This window comes from Canis lupus, chromosome 20 (assembly GCF_011100685.1).
Source record: "Canis lupus familiaris isolate Mischka breed German Shepherd chromosome 20, alternate assembly UU_Cfam_GSD_1.0, whole genome shotgun sequence".
NCBI lineage: Eukaryota > Metazoa > Chordata > Mammalia > Carnivora > Canidae > Canis > Canis lupus.
In genome coordinates, this window is record NC_049241.1 from 19,324,086 (window position 1) to 19,339,991 (window position 15,906).

At 43.0% G+C, this 15,906-nt stretch overlaps 1 protein-coding gene and 1 long non-coding RNA gene across 2 annotated transcripts in view; one reads left to right on the top strand and one right to left on the bottom strand.

Annotated features, from left to right (window-relative positions):
• The window catches only part of GXYLT2 (glucoside xylosyltransferase 2), an 89,594-nt gene that overhangs the window by 3,711 nt on the left and 69,977 nt on the right, over positions 1-15,906 (bottom strand). Inside the window, exons 5-6 of the mRNA XM_038565846.1 lie at positions 14,687-14,810; positions 5,011-5,183 (exon numbers count right to left, since the gene is read on the bottom strand). Coding sequence (XP_038421774.1) covers positions 5,011-5,183; positions 14,687-14,810 — 297 coding nt within the window. The remainder of the gene's footprint in view (positions 1-5,010; positions 5,184-14,686; positions 14,811-15,906) is intronic.
• On the top strand, positions 7,137-9,842 carry LOC111091270. Its single transcript, XR_005374725.1, has 4 exons — positions 7,137-7,367; positions 7,992-8,088; positions 8,188-8,739; positions 8,922-9,842. It is a non-coding gene; the product is annotated as an uncharacterized LOC111091270 (long non-coding RNA).

Genomic DNA, 15,906 nt, shown 5'->3' on the forward strand with positions numbered 1-15,906 from the left:
TACTTGGGTCCTTAAAGCTCTTAAAATCTATGACCAAAATATATCTTCAAGGACAGGATATTCTCTATTTTATGCTCTTGCTGAGGAGAAGCAAGGGGCAAGTAGAGACTTGAAATCTACTGCGAGATAACATTGAATTCTTCATATTTTTTGCATTTGTCACAACTTATTTAAGATTTATTTTAGAGACAGAGAGCACAAGGTGAGGAGGGACAAAGGAAGAGAGAGAGAATCTCAAGGGGAGAGGGGACTCTCCTCTGAGCAGGGAGCCAGATGTGTGACTCCATTCATGACCCTGAGATCACGACCTGAGCCAAAACCAAGAGTCCGACACTTAACCGACTGAACCACCCAGGGGCCCATTTGTTGGAATCTTAGTGAAGAAACTTTAGGTTACGTCTATAGTAATCTCATGAAGTTAAGAGTTTAGGTGATACTAGTAAAATTTATCATTACTGAACTTCATTTTTAATAATTCAGGTACCAAATATTGGTTGGTGGTTTCTGCCCACTTAATACTGGGCTTTTGATTTGACATGATGTGATTTTTCTCTTGTTTTCCCAAGGAAAGTCTTTATAAGCAGAATTTTTCCAAAATAAATCTTTCAGACCACTTGGTTATGAGCATGTTCAAATTTTTATTACAATCCGGTTGAAATGGAAAAGGCCTCTAGTAGGTCAAGTCAAAGATTCATTGTTGGCGAGGAAATTTTATACAAAAAGACTAGGAAAAAAAGGAAGAAAAGAAGGGTGAAAGGTCAGTATACGCTTGCCTGGCAACAGAGTGGGTGGGTGTCTGGTTTCCTAGAACAAGTTTTAATCCCTTTAAAGTTCATCAGAAATATTGCTTAAGCGTGTTTATCAGAAATGTGAATTTCTTCCCAGAAGGAGATTATGCATTATGTAACACAAGAAGGGCCATGTTTGGGACAACTGTTTTCTTTCTCAGCACAAGTTTAGACCACTGATCACCTTCTTTATCATCACACTCTCCCTAGTGACAGGAAATGAATAGGTCAAAACCTGGGAGTCATCCTTGGTTCATTCTTTCCCCCATATCCTTCATCCAGTCTATCAATAAGCACTGTAAAATTTGTCTTTACAACAATGTCTGCATGTGGCCACCACTGCCTACCTTCCCTCTGCCCGCAGTGCATGCCAGCCCCAGCTCTCACCTGGAAGGCTGTAGTGACTCTTCATAAATAGCCCTTGTGTGCTCACTCTTGCCTCCTTGCACTGAGTGACCAGGGTGATATTTTTAAAGCATAAATCAGAATGTATTATTTTCCTGCAGGTGTTTCCCACTGCAATTAAAATAAGATTCCTAACTCCCCTTTTGTCCTCAAGGTTCCATGTGATCTGGAACTCTCCTTGGTGTCTTTCTCTGTACTTTTGGTCACCCTGGCCTCTTCCCTGCTCTTTGGGCACACCAAACTCATCCCTGCCTCTGGGACTTTCCCTGGGTTATTCCTTCTTCTTCTTAGCAGGACCTCCCCCAGACTGCACCATGGCTGCCTCTACCAATCACATATCAGGCTTGAGGAGGCCCCCAGCTCACGAACACTCTTCCCTGTCTGTGACAGGGGAAGCCTATCACCCTGCTCTGGTTCCCTTTTAACACCTTTCACTGCCTGGTACAATTTTTCTTTCTTTCTTTGTCTATACGAGTATTGCCTGGCTTCCTCCACCCACAGTATATGCTTCATGAAGACCAGGCTTTGTTGGCCTTGTTAACTTCTCAATTCCTAGAACCTAGACTTGTACCTGCATAAAATAGGCTCGTCATAGATGATGGTTGCAAGAATTACTGACAGAATGTCTACTTGATAGATGACTTCCTTCGGTCCCAAAGGGAGAAGACTCACTTCTCCTTCGCACAAACACAAACACACAGGCTTAGGGTTTGTGCGTACAAGTGAAAGACAGAGGAGGGAAGAGATGGAGGGATAGATGGAGGGACAATGGGGACAGATGGGAAGAATACTTTTAGAGAGAGATGAAGGGAGAAAGAAATACAGTGTGTGTGAGAGAAGTTGTATTTATAGTCAGAGAGGAAGAGCAAGACGGAGTGAGACCATGTGAGCAAGGTAGGGAAGGACGTAAGTGTGAAACTACCAGCATCAAAACAACTTCTAACTATTAAGCACAACCCTATGTAGGCACTGTGCTCCAAGTTTAAGAAAAACATCATTTTGGGGTGCTGGGTCATGAAGTTGGTTGAGTGTCTGACTCTTGATTTCCATTCAGGTCATGATCTCAGGGTCGTGATCTCAATGCTCTCAAGGTCATGAGACCTTGGGGCTGGCTTAGTGTGGAGTCTCCCGAAGATTCTTTCCCCTCCACCTCCCTCCTCCTCTGTTCCTCCCCAGCTGGCATGCTCTTTTTCACACATAAATAAATAAATAATTAAATAAGTAAGTAAGTAAGTAAGTAAATAAAACCTAAACCCATCATTTTGTGGAATCCTCACAACAATTTTATGAGGTAGATAATATTATTATCTCCATTTCACAGATGAGGAAACTGAAGCCCAGGAATGATGAATCCCTGGAAAGGGACAAAAATTGGATGTTGGCATTGAGGGGTCTGTCAATCCCGGAGCCAAGCCCTGACCCCACACGCAGTGCGCAGTCCTGTAGAGAGAAGGGACACATGTCTTCCAAGAGCGAGCCTGTGTTTGTTCCTGTTTCAGGACGGGGTTAGTAATATTCTTGATTGAAATGCTTGGTACAAATGTCCTTTTAAGCTCACGTGAGGGTGATCGCTGAGTATGTTTGGCAGGATCATTTACGGCCCAGTTATTTGGCTTTCTTTCTGCTCCTCCAGAAAGCAAACAAGACACATGGTAACTCAAGAATCACAGTTGCTCAATTCCAAACTAGGGCTGACAGATCACAAAGGAAACCCAAGAGCGGCTCTGATGTACTGCTGCAAACTCATTTAACTTGTGTTTGTACTCCTCAGTGGCTCAGCCCCTGGGGTCAGTGTTTGAATATCTAAAGTGATGATATCACTAAGTGCAGGACAAATTTTCTGTGTAATTAAATCACCTGGTCTTTGAAAACCAACAACAGGAGATGCAGGAGAAGAAAGCTGGTGTTAGCTTACATGCGGCTAAACTCATTCCCTGCAGAGAAAATTCTGGGAATTCCAAAGACTTTCTTTAGCAAGATGCACAATTCTCACACATGCAAAAATGTGTTCCTGTGTCTCGGGATCTGCTCCCACCAAAGCCCATTTGTAAGACCACGAGGGCTCCTTGATTCTTAAGAAAAACTCCTCTAAGTCTACATACTTTATGTCTGGGGTCAGCAAATCTTTTCGATAAAGGGCTAGACAGTAAATATTTTAGACTTTGTGGGTCACACAGTTTGTTATAAATGCACATCTCTGGCATTGTGGCTTGATAGCAGCCACAGACAAACACAGAAATGAATGGGTTGTCACTGCGTCCCGATACCACTTTATTTATGAACGCTGAAATTTGTATTGTATATAATTTTCTCGTGTCGTGAAATAGTCTTCCTTTTCCCCCAGTGATTTACAAAACTGTTCAGAGCCCACACATCTTACAAACACAGGCAGCAAGGAAGGTCTGGCCCAAGTTTGCTGACCCCTACTCTATCTATGTCTTGCAATGACCGTTTCAAAAGGGACATCGCCGAATCTCTATTGCTGGTTTTCCCTAGCCATCTCAAGGTAAAAAGCAATGTGGAAAGCAGTGTTTCCCCAAGTGTGGGTGAAAGGCAAAAGCAGGGGCACCTGGGTGGCTCAGTGGTTAAGCATCTGCCTTTGGCTCAGGGCGTGATCCCGGGTCCTGGGATAGAGTCCCGCATCAGGCTCCCCCGCAGGGAGCCTGCTTTTCTCTCTGTCTAGGTCTCTTCCTCTCTCTGTGTCTCTCATGAATAAATAAAATCTTTAGAAAAAAAAAAAGGTTAAAGCAGGCAACATTTGGCATTTTAGGTAGTGAGCCCCAAAGTAAGATTCTTTCAACCTTCCCATTTACTGCAAGAAGATAGTTCCTGGGCATCTTTAATGTCTCAACACTTGCTAACCAATCTCTCCAAGGTTGTAAGAGAGGACCTGAGGCTGTGAGAAGTCCAGCTCCTCCATGTGGCCTTTCAGACTCAACCCTGGGGAAGGACAGGGCTACTGGCAGGCCTGTGGAAGGTGGGAGGAGCTGCCCTCCTGACACCAGACTCGGTGCAGGCAATGCCTGTAGTTTATTTGAAGGGGTTGTGGTCAAGAACTCAGGCCCCTGCCCTGGGCAGGCCACACGCAGATGCATATCTGCATTCCTATCCCAGACACCTCCATTTGGAGGCCTCCAGGGAAGGAGGAGGTCTCTTTCCACTCCTCCCTCCTTCCCTTCTTCTTCCTCCTCCCCCTGCCTACAGGTCCATAAGGATGCAGGAACCTTGAGATGATCTCTGCTTCTAGGCTGCATCTTCTGGACCAGTTAGTATAGTACTCTCTGCTGGGTACAAACACAATATGGGGGGGGGGGGGCAGGGTGGTTGGGACCTCTTTTTCCTCTGGCTTGCACCTCTGCAGTTTGTAAATAAAGACTCGATTTGTACTTTCAGTTTGTCCCGTGATCCTCATCAACCACCGCCACAGCTGACTGTTCAACAGGATGCTGGCAACTGGGCAACACACTCGGCTGGACTCAGAATCAAAATCATTTTGTTCTTACATCCTTTACCCTAACACGTTCCCCTCTGTTACGGCAAGTGGCACAGGGTTTCTTTCTGGTATTTAATTCCCTCTTAAGTGAACTTATTTAAGAACCAAGAGAAAATGAGTGGCTTGCTGGTAAAGATTCAGAATGGATATGGGATGAGGGAGCCAGTGGGTAGAGTGAAGCAGTGACTGAGATTGGGCAAAGGGGCAGAACTCAATGCTTCTGGGGAATTCTTTGACCTTCCAAGGTACTGGTGACCAAAGCGCCTGTCCTGCTTCATGTCGAATAAGCATGTGTCTGCTGACTGGGGGCAGGAACACACTTACATCCCGTATTGCTTCATAGAGCGCTTTGAAAGTTGGCTGCTTATCGTCATGGTAGACGCCTCGGTTTCCGTGCAGGACAGACACACCTTCCCGCTCAGCCTCTTTGCAGTTGCTTCCGTACATGCAGTGATCGGGACGGTAGTTCCACTGGCAGGGGAACACATAGAGATATTCTGGCGGTGACAAGAGAGAGACATGTCCACAGTCAGTGCCTACTCTCCTCTGTGTGCCTGGTGGTTAAACCAATGTTTCTATAACCCGCATACCACACGCGAGTGTGATGGGAACTCACAGCCCAAGCTTTACCACATTTTGTCCATATTTTGAGATCAGGAATTGAAGGGGCACATACGAGGGATGTTGTAGGTTTCACCCAAAGAAGGAAGACAACGGATCAGGGACAAGAAGGCAACAAAGGTCAGCAGACAGCCTGGGTCCAAATCCAGCTCCCTCATTCAAAGACAGTGCAGCTTAGGTCCAGTAATTCAGCCTCCCTGTACTTCGCTTTCCTCATCTGTAAAATGGGTAGGACAGGAACTCCCTCCTAGCGTGATGATTATGTTTATAAAGCACACGTGACACGCTCAGCCAAATGTCAAGCGCACAGTGGTGGTCAACAGTGTAGGCACATACAATTCACTCTTTGGAAAGGTTTATATGAAACAGACAGACCTGGAAAATTGGAATCAAGGTAGAAGCAGAGCTTCCTCTTTGTATTAAAAAACCAACCAACCAACAAAATCAAAATGAAGGAAAAAACAAAAAATGACAACAGTAAAGGGGAGAACTTCCCCCAAAAGATCAAAGAAAAAAAAAGTTCCTGTGCCAAGGTGACTGTATACATTGTGGGTGAGCACGTGCACATTGGTGTACTTGTATGTGTAGTGTTAATCTGGTGGTTTTTTGCCAGGGCCCTCCCCTGGAGCCATTTGGCAATGTTTAGAGGGAGGTCACGGTTGTTATACATGGAGGAGACCACCACTGGTCATAGTGGGTGAGACCAGAGATACTCTAAACATTCCACAGTGAACAGGACAACCCCCACAAGAGTAGTAGTGCCAAGGTTGAGAAACTTGGCTTTAATCCTGTTGGACTCAGAAAATTTCCTCTTGGTGGCTAGGATTATAAAATTAGCAATAAATTCATGACCCTTATGAGCTTCCTGGCTCCTCAGCTTGGTGTGTTTAAAAGCCAGGGCAAGAGCAGTATGGATCAAAGCTCTTGGCGAGTGTGTGTCATTGTTCATGGGAAAGGCCAAATCAATTACTGCTGTCAGAAAATATATAACGATCAGAAAAATATAACGATGTGCTCATTGGTTGGGCTGATGGCCATCCCTTCTCATGGAAAGGACCACTGCTTAGAGACTACTTCCAGAGACTTCGAGATGGAAAGCAAACAATGAAGGGTTCATCACACATATATAATATATATGTAATATATATAATATACATAATAATAAATAATATATATAATAATTCTATCACTCAGTCTTTATGGGCCATGGTGACACCGAGTCACCCCCCAATTCCTAATCACAAACACCTTGTGAGATTTTCCTTTTCTTGGGAGAACCCCTCTCAACCATGATGCTGCCCTCACTTGCATTCACTTCCACACTTGCCCACATATAATCCACAGCTGGGGGAGAGTAGTGCTCATCCTGAAGTCACATTATCTAGATTTAAACTCCTCTTCTAGTTGTGTGACTTTTCTGCACTGTATAGGCATGAGGACTCTGTGAGTGAAAATATCTAAAAGTGCTTGTGTGCTTTTAAACTGTGTCTGACCTCAGACAAATTGTGGCCTTTTGAAACTCGGTGAATCACATTGCTCATTTATGATATCTGTCTGGGTATTTGCAATTGTAATCCCTGCTTAAGCACCTGCTAATGTTCCCTGCTGAGTGAATTGCCCTAGAATCCATCTCTGTTTTTGTAACTACACTGATTGAATCAACAAATATTTATTGAGTGCCTGCTATGTACACAGTGGACAGAGGAAAGTCTGCTTCCTGCCTTTGTGGCATTTGAGATCAGTGATGGAGGGGGAGTGGTTTTGCCTCTTCCCAGGTTGTCTAGCACCCCATTACAAAGGAAACCTTTTCTTTTCTTTGCAGCCTCCATGCCCAGTGAGGGTACTCTAAGACAGAAGGTGAGATAGAAAGGCTTTGAAATCAGACGAATGTATTTTCAAAGTTTGTTTCTACTGCCTCATTGCAGTATACGCTTGGTGGGTTATCTGGACCTTAATTTAGAAGCAGTAAAAGGAAGCTACATCATCTGGGGTTGAACTCCAGGTTTATTATGCTAATAGTGAAATGGCTAAGGGAGCAAGCTCTGGAGTCAACTCACCAGGTTTGTATACAGGACTGTCACTACTTGCATGAACTCAGCCAAATTGCATAATTTTTCTGAGCCTGAGTTTCACCATCTGTAAGGGGCAGAGGGCTGTAAATATCTTGTCCGGTAGGATTCTGGGGAGTATTAAGTGAGCTTATAAATACAACTATTTGTTTTTTTTTTTTTTTTTTTTTTTTTTATAAATACAACTATTTGGAACAGTACATGACATATAGAAAGCATATGATAACTGTAAGTTGTAATAATTACCAGTTACTGTTATAAGAACTATTGCATTAAGTCACTGGAAGAATAAAACAAAGTAAAGGTAAATATGAGCCTAGCATAGTTCTTGACACCTAGTACATTGGTAATAAATGTTTTACCACAGTTGTTTCTAGATATGCAGGTGGCCAGTTATTCTTAACCTTTTATGGATCACAGATCTTTCTCAGAATCTAATGAAAGCTTTAGACCTTATCATTGAAAAGGTACAAGTGGGTGTATCTAAGAACATTTGCTCATAAGTTTCAGGGTTTATCGATTTCCTGAAGACCAGCTAAAACCCAGCTGTTGAATCTCAAATATGAAACTGGATTCCAGATGGAATTCAATTCACATCTTTACAATCCCCTTCAGAATTTTTCAGAGGAAGAAACGCAAAATACATTGAGCATGTAATTGCAAGAAGTATTCATTCACACAATGCAAGACATTGGTGTCACTGGATGATAAGGTTTGGCTGCTGCCCTTGGGGAATTCATACTCTTGTAAGGGAGACAGTATACAGTATAGTCAAGATGAACATGTTTTTTTTTTTTTTTTTTTAAATCAGGGTTCATAGAAAGGAGGATATTTCAGTAAAGTTTCATTTAAACTCAGACTTACAGACTAAGGATGGGATTTTGACAGTCAAAAATGGAGGCCTGGAAGAGGATTCAAGGAGGAGAGAATGGCCGGATCATGGTGAAGAGTTTGGAAATCAGAGTGTGCTTTACAAAAGATAAGCTATTCAATTTTGCTGGGATAAATTCAGTCTCTTCAAAGGGGTAAGATAATGGTAGCAAAGTTGTCGTATAAATAGATTGCTTTGATCTAAAATATTCAAGAAAGATAAATCTATGTTGGATTGCAGGTTATTAACTTGGATTCTAGCTTGGAAGGAGAAAAAAAAGAAGGAAAAAAATTTCCTTTGGAAAGAGAGAGAGTAGCTCAAAAAATTGGGGGTAGAGTTGAACTGGGTCAGGAAGTGGGACAGCTCCTGGATTCTGAGGGGTGGGCACTAATTAATGTCAGCTTTTCAGCGCTGCTGCTGATGCTGCACCCTTGGCTACTTTCTGCTCCTGGATCCCCCCACACTCAGGTTCTGAGGATATGGTCTGACTGGGTGAGTGGGAGTTAGGAGCCCACGGGGCTCTAGGACTGCATGCAAAAGCAGGTGGGGGGGGGAGGACTAAAAGTGGGGAGGAAGAGAAAAATTCCCCTGAGAAAACTGGAACCCTGTTACCCAAAGAAAGGGAAATCAAGAGTGGGCAGTTAAAAATAACAGTTGTGTCTTTTTATTCACAGATAAATTCTACATGGGTTACATTTTGAAATTTCCATTTGGTTAATCAGGGGAAGGAGAAGAGGGGTCACACTAGCATCATGGGGCGGACTAAAGAGGGGACATCTATGGAGGTCCGCTGATGAACATGCAGAGTGGACTAATGATGGCTATTTTGGCACCTGATCAATAACCATTCTGAAATGGATCTATTTTAAGCAAGATTATCAGGGCTGTCAAAATCTGATGGTGAAAAATGACAGCATGGGGAAATGTTCAGGGTACTTTCCACTGCTCAGGAAATAATACGGTGAGTGGTTTTAAAATTCCAAATCCCCAGGCCTCCAACTACTGCAATTTATTTTAAAATATTTTTTCAGGCTAACCCCTCTTCAAATCCTGAGTCTTTGCTATTTTCCTCTCCATTTTACATAGATAAAGAAGCTCATTAACTGATTATCTCAGGCTCTGAAATCCCTTAGCGATTGCTTCAGGAGTCTACATTTATTTCCAGAGTCTCCTAACTATTTCCAAAGTACCATGTGAATTGATTGCTCCTTACGTTTTGATTATTTCATACTCTCGGGTTCTCTAAGATCATGGAGCAGCTCATGCCTGATTGTTTTCACTTCCTGGTGAGACAGGCTTGCTACTCGCTTGATACACTACCAACAGAATGGAGGCTGTTGGACGCATCATTAATTTTTGTTTGTTAGTTCTGTTTCTCTAATGTGTCATTCTGGACCTGAGGTTTCCCAGCAACCTCTTCTTCCTTCTTCCGGAATGCACCTTGTCCCACAAAAGGACAATTACTTCTTCCAGGAAGACTACCCTGATAACACAATCTAAGGAAGCAATTCTCTCCCTCCAGCCTTGATAATCTCTCTCGATGCCTTATTCCTTTTTTTTTAAAAAAAGAGATTTTATTTATCTGAGAAATAAAGAGACAGCATGTGAGAACGAGTGAGCACAAGCAGTGAGGGGAAGGGCAGAGGGAGTGGGAGAAGCAGGCTTCCTGCTGAGTGGGAAGCCCAAGGTGGGGCTCCATCCCCAGAACCTGAGATCATGACCTGAGCCAAAGGCAGACACTTAACTGACTGAGCCACCCAGGTGCCCCCATTTATTCCCTTTATAGCATTTATTATAACCCATGATTTGTAACAACTAGTTGCTGTTATTTGGAAGGTGGGTTTCATGAAAATAGGCACTTGTCCGTTCTGTCCGCTGCATTATCCCCAGTGCCCACCACTGTGGCTGGCACACAGTAGATAGTCAAACAGTATCTGCTGAATGAATGAGTAAATGGAACTTACACGTTCCTCTACCACATGTGTCCTCCTTGCTCTTGCTTTCTCCCTCTCCTTCCTCTCCTCGCTTTCCCTGGTGTGGACTTTCTCTTCCATTCACTTCCCTCTGTCACTCTATCCTCTCAAATCCATTCATTCAACCAACCAACACTTCTGAAGACCAACTCTGTTCTAGGTACTAAGCCTTGCACACTAGAGACAAAAAGTAGATACAACCCCTTCCCACAAATATCCCACAGTCTTCACTCTTGACTTTGCTATCAGAGCTCATGAAACTCCCAGGCTCCCTGAACAAGAAGATGTTACCAGTTTCTGGGAACAATCCTAACACTAGGTAGCTGGGCTTGTGAAGCCCACAACACACTCACCACTGCCAGATGCTGGGAGCTTTGGGTAGGGTGAAGATCCAGTGTGGTTACACACTCAGAATATAGGGCTCTAGTGACCCTGGCAGGATGAGAACGAGGCCCTAAGGGGGCCACCAAAGAGGCTGTCCCATGTGACTGTGTGTCCTGCTCCCTGTGGCCCCACCAAACCCCTCACAACTCCCTGCCATCACACTCTTTGTATAACCCATGACAATCTATGTGTATTCCATGAGCGTTTCAGCTCTTCTCTCTCTCTGTAAGCAGAATCCTACTGTTGCTATCTGGCTGGACGCCCTGCCTGGTTACCCATACTTGGCTGGTTTCATTTCCTTCCCTGCCCAAAGCCCACCTTTTTGGAAATTGTTCCTGAAGAAGGAAGAGACATAGGTGTTCCTGTCTGAGAGAGGAAGATGCTGCATGGCCTTGCTCTTCTGGCTCCTGACGACCAGATCATGGGTAGTCTTCCCATCCAAAGAGAACTAATTTATAGCTGGGTTTGGAATCACTTCATAAACAGGGCCAGGCAAATCTCTCTATCTCTTCAAGAATGTGAATTAGGAAGCAAAGGGGGCTGTTGCTGAACATGCATCGTCATTGGCTGTGGGCTTGTAAGGTTGTGTTGGCTCAGAGCTGGGCCTCATGTAAAACAGAATGCTGAGAGACAGAATGGAATCAGGTAGGCGTGGAGAGAAGCAAGGATGGCAGGGGCCATGGAGCCTCTGAGGGATGGAGAAATCAGCTCTGGTCCTTAGCAGTTTCCCAGAGCAAGTTCCCAAGAGGTCTAGCACGATGTGACCCATGTGTTCCCAGGGCCACCCCCTGGTCCCCTAGCTGGCCTGAGTTTTGTTCCCTGGAACATAAACATATTAATCCAAGCAATCTGTGTAGGGTGCTTTTCTGGCTCTGGTCAAATCAACCCTTCCTACAGAACTCTGCTCTCTACTCGAACTCATATGTAGAATTGTGAGCTCGTCCTCCACCCCTTGAAGAAGCTACCTTGGCTCACCTGCCAGGAAATGTCCTGTAGGCTGAGCAACCTGCATGTCCCTCCTGAGCTCCAGCTCTCTCCTCTTGTCTAGTACCCAGTCCTGCAATTACACACCCACAGAAATGGACTATCTAATTATGGCAAGAGTTGTAAAATATTTTTAAACTAATGACTTCTTTGAAAAATATTTTATTTATTTGAGAGAGAGTGAGAAAAAGAGAGAGAGAGAGGAATTGGGGGAGAAGCATATGGAGAGGGAGAGGCCAACTCCCCACTGAGCAGAAAGCATGATAAGGGGCTCAATCTCAGGACCTTGAGACCATGACCTGAGCAGAAAGCAGATGCTTAACCAACTGAGCCACTCAGGTGCCCTTAAACTAATGACTTTTAAACACATTTTCAAAAGTGGTGTTATTAACTACATGAGGCTATAATAATACCATTCCAGACATGTGCTCAGGTTTTTTGTTTATTGCTTCTTCGTCCATGGTAACCGAAAGGACCATAACAACAAGCATATTAGTCCCATGTCAGAGCCAATCTCCTCCTCCTCCACTCCCTCTCTCCTTTCTAGGGATAAAGGTGAACAATCTTTTTTCAAAATAGTTTTCTGGCTTATAGAAAATGATCACAATATAAACAAATAAAAAGCTTATCATGTGGAGGATATTGAATAGGTTTCAGTTCAAGGATTTTGTGTTTAATAAAGTATCTGGAGAAAGTATGAAAAAGGGCAATCAGATGTAGGTCACACAAAGAACAATCAAGGAGTAACCTAAGAACTTGCCAATCGAAAGCTAGAAAACTTGGGTTATTGGGACTGCTCAGAACCAGGGTTTACAACAACTTCAAAACTCTTGGATAATATTTGAAGACTCAATGGATTTAAGATGGGGAGTACAGAAGCCATCAAACTCAGCTGGTATTCAGCTCCAATTAAATACAAGGGCTCCTGTCTAATTGCAAAGCTGCTTACAACTGCCTTCAAGTATTCTTTACTCACTGATCACGTCCTCAAATAATCTGCAACAGGCTAAGAGGATTTCTGGGGAGGAAACTGCGAATCTTTAGAATTCCTATTTGGGAATATGTCCAGATGGGCTTATACAAGATAGCTTTAGCCACATAACAGAGAGGAAAAGGCAATATTTAAAGGACAAATAATTCAGTACAGATTTACATCTTGGGATGTGCACCAGCTCTCTAGGATTCTCTCTCTTAAAATTTCCCCTCTCCCCAAAACCCAGAGGGTGGAAGTCAGAGAGGCCTGCATTTGTACCCCTGCCCTGTCACTCATTAGCAGTGCTGCAAATTACCAAACTCTCTTTTCCTTGGTACCTTTGTCTATAAAAATTATAGGGGATTATATTCTCAGGGTGGTTGCAAGGATTAAAGAAGATAATGCTTAGAACAGCACCTGGCACTTAGTAAATAATAAATGTCAGCCATTCTTTCTTCACCTTATGCTCCTGGCCTAGCTGACCCGTGCTGGAACCATCTGGTTTCACCCCCTGGGAATTTGGAAAGAGGATAGAGTTAATCTCTCCATGTGGCTGCACCTGGACTATGAAACCTTGGTACTTGGCTTTGAGGCCTGAGGAGCAGAGAATGAGGGGCACAAAGAGAAGAAGAAACAATGTCAGTGGAAGACAACAAGTCTACCCTGGCCTCCTTATCATTTACCCTTTCCTGCTTCAGGTCATGGGCTGAGCCTGCTGGCCTTCCTGCCTCAGTTTCTAGCAGACACCAGTTTGCTAATAAAAAAGTATCCCTTGTGAGGACACCTGGTGGTTCAGTGGTTAAGCATCTGCTTTTGGCTCAGGCCTTGATCCTGGGGTCCTGGGATCCAGTCCTGCATCGGGCTCCCCACGGGGAGCCTGTATCTCCCTCTGCCTGTGTCTCAGCCTCTCTCTCTCTCTCTCTGTGTCTCATGAATAGATAAGTAAAATCTTAAAAAAAAAAAAAAGTATCCTTTGTGCTTGGGCTAACTCTGGGGGTCTTTCACATGCAGCCAAGAGTCCTAACCAATCCATCTCCACCTAGAAAAAAAGACAAAATCTGCTTAGGAGGAGAAAAGAGGAGGTAGAGACCATAACGTCCCTATTATTATCAGAGGGAAATGGAATAAAACATGCCCCCAGTGAACAGCCAAGATATTCCCTTCATCTAATGAATTTGCAGTTGGGGATTTCCCCCAGAAACTGTTTCAATCTGCTTTTTTTTTTCTTTTCTAGGACTTGCTCCTTCTAGATCTGAAGACATATGAGATTAGGTTCTATCTCAGAGTTTTGTTTAAAAAAAAATCTAATTACTTAGTAGGTGCTTCCAGGGTGACAGGTTATCACAGGCCGAAGTCTTTATAGACTGACTATAAAATAGTCTCTATTTTAGGATTTTGTAAAGCAAAGAAATGAGCTGAATAGTCTGGGTAACGAGTGCTTTTTCTCCCCCAAAAAAAATCTTTCTTGAGGAGAAAATATGGTTTTGATTTTAACAATACTAAATAAGAAGAAAGAAAAAGAAAGAGGAAAGAAAAAAATTTTATTTGTTTTAGGTGTCAACAACAAAAAACACAGATCAGAAATTTTCATCTCCTTCCCTCCCCCAACTCCACCAAATCAGTGATACAACCACGTAAGAAAGATTTCTTTTGTCTCACATGAAAAGAAAAATGAATTGGGGAATCTAGGCCCTTATTCTAGGCTCATTTAACCATGAACAAGATACTTAGCTGTAGGGATCCCAAGAATCCATTCCTTTCAATCTAGCAATTGTTTAGCCATGGAGGGCCTCATGTCTAGTTTATAATGTTGTCATTCAGTTCTGTGCCCTGCCACTAATTTTGACCACACTTCTTAGAAGAATGGTGTGGCAAAATCTAAAAGATATTCTCCAAAAATGGAGTCCAGTGTTGGAGGTTTCAACATTTGGCCTTTTGTGTCAGCAGCATGAGGGCCGCCCCCGGGCAGAAGCCTGGGGGGCAGGGGGTGAATGAAAGAGCGCACTTCATAGGGGAACACCAGACACAATTCAGGCTCAGTCAATGGTAGACCAGACTGGAATGTGCTCTGTGAGAAGAGGTGGGTGGACTCCTACACAAATGGCATTCTTGCAAGGGAGCCTACCTGGATTGAAATAAAAAATAATATTTAATAAATCCTGGTCTCCCCACGTGATGGCATTCTTGTACTTCTGGTACAGAGGGTACAACATGTCCTCCCAAGCCAAGCCTGTTGGAATCATGCTGTTCTGGAAAAGAGAAAACCATCAGAGCGGCTGAGGCAAAGCAAATACATCTTGTCGACCAAGAAATGGTGTTGAGGAATTGGTTCCCCTAAACCCCCAGGAATGAAGCAAACAAACAAGGAGTCCTGGGGCCTCAACACACAGGACAATGCAAAACTAGAGCTGGACTTTAGAGTTTTGCCAGATGGATGATAACACATGGATACTTGATGGACTAGGAACCAGTAGTTGGGGCTGTAGTTTCTACTCAGAAAATCATGCCCAAATTGAACCTTTTTTTCTTATGCTTAATTCTTGCCTCAGAAATGAAGGAACAAAATACAAATAGCAGAATTAAAGTAAGGGAAAACACCTTTTCCTTGTCTTAACATAATTTGCTTTTGAAATAGAAGCAACACATTCATAGAATAAATATTCAAACAGCATACAAAGATAAAATTAAAAAGTAAAAAACTCTTCCTCCATCCTCCTACCATTTCCACCCCCACTTTTCCCAGAAATATCCACAGTTGAGAATTAGGTATTCTCTTAGGTATTCTTCTGGAAATTTCTAAGCCATAAAAGAGATCATACTTTATGGTACTATGATTTCTGTTGCATTTTAACTTCCTCTCCTTGATACTTTTTAGAGATCTTATTTACCTTACTTATAGATCTAATTCTCTCTCTCTCTCTTTTTTTAGGTTGATCTAATTCTTAATAGGATGATGCATTTAAAAAAAATTTTTAGACTAGTTCTCCAATGATGTTCATTTAGATTCTTTCCAGTTCTTTACTAGGATAAAAGATGAGGCCATGAGCAGCCTTGTACAAATATCTCTGTATACTTATATATATCCCTAGGATAATTCCACAGACTTTTTCATGGTTTTTGAAGCTTTGGGTATAAACATAGTTCAAACATTATAGAATTTAGAAATGCAACATAACATTCCTGAATAACAATTCTGCTGAAGCTTTAAATTCCATAACCACCTGGACTTTTCCTGAACAAGTATTTCATAGCTTCCCAAATATTTTCCTCTTCCCTGGCTCCTTCCATCCCACTACAAGCCACCTACTTCCAGAATCAATACACTGACAATCTAGGAAAATCACT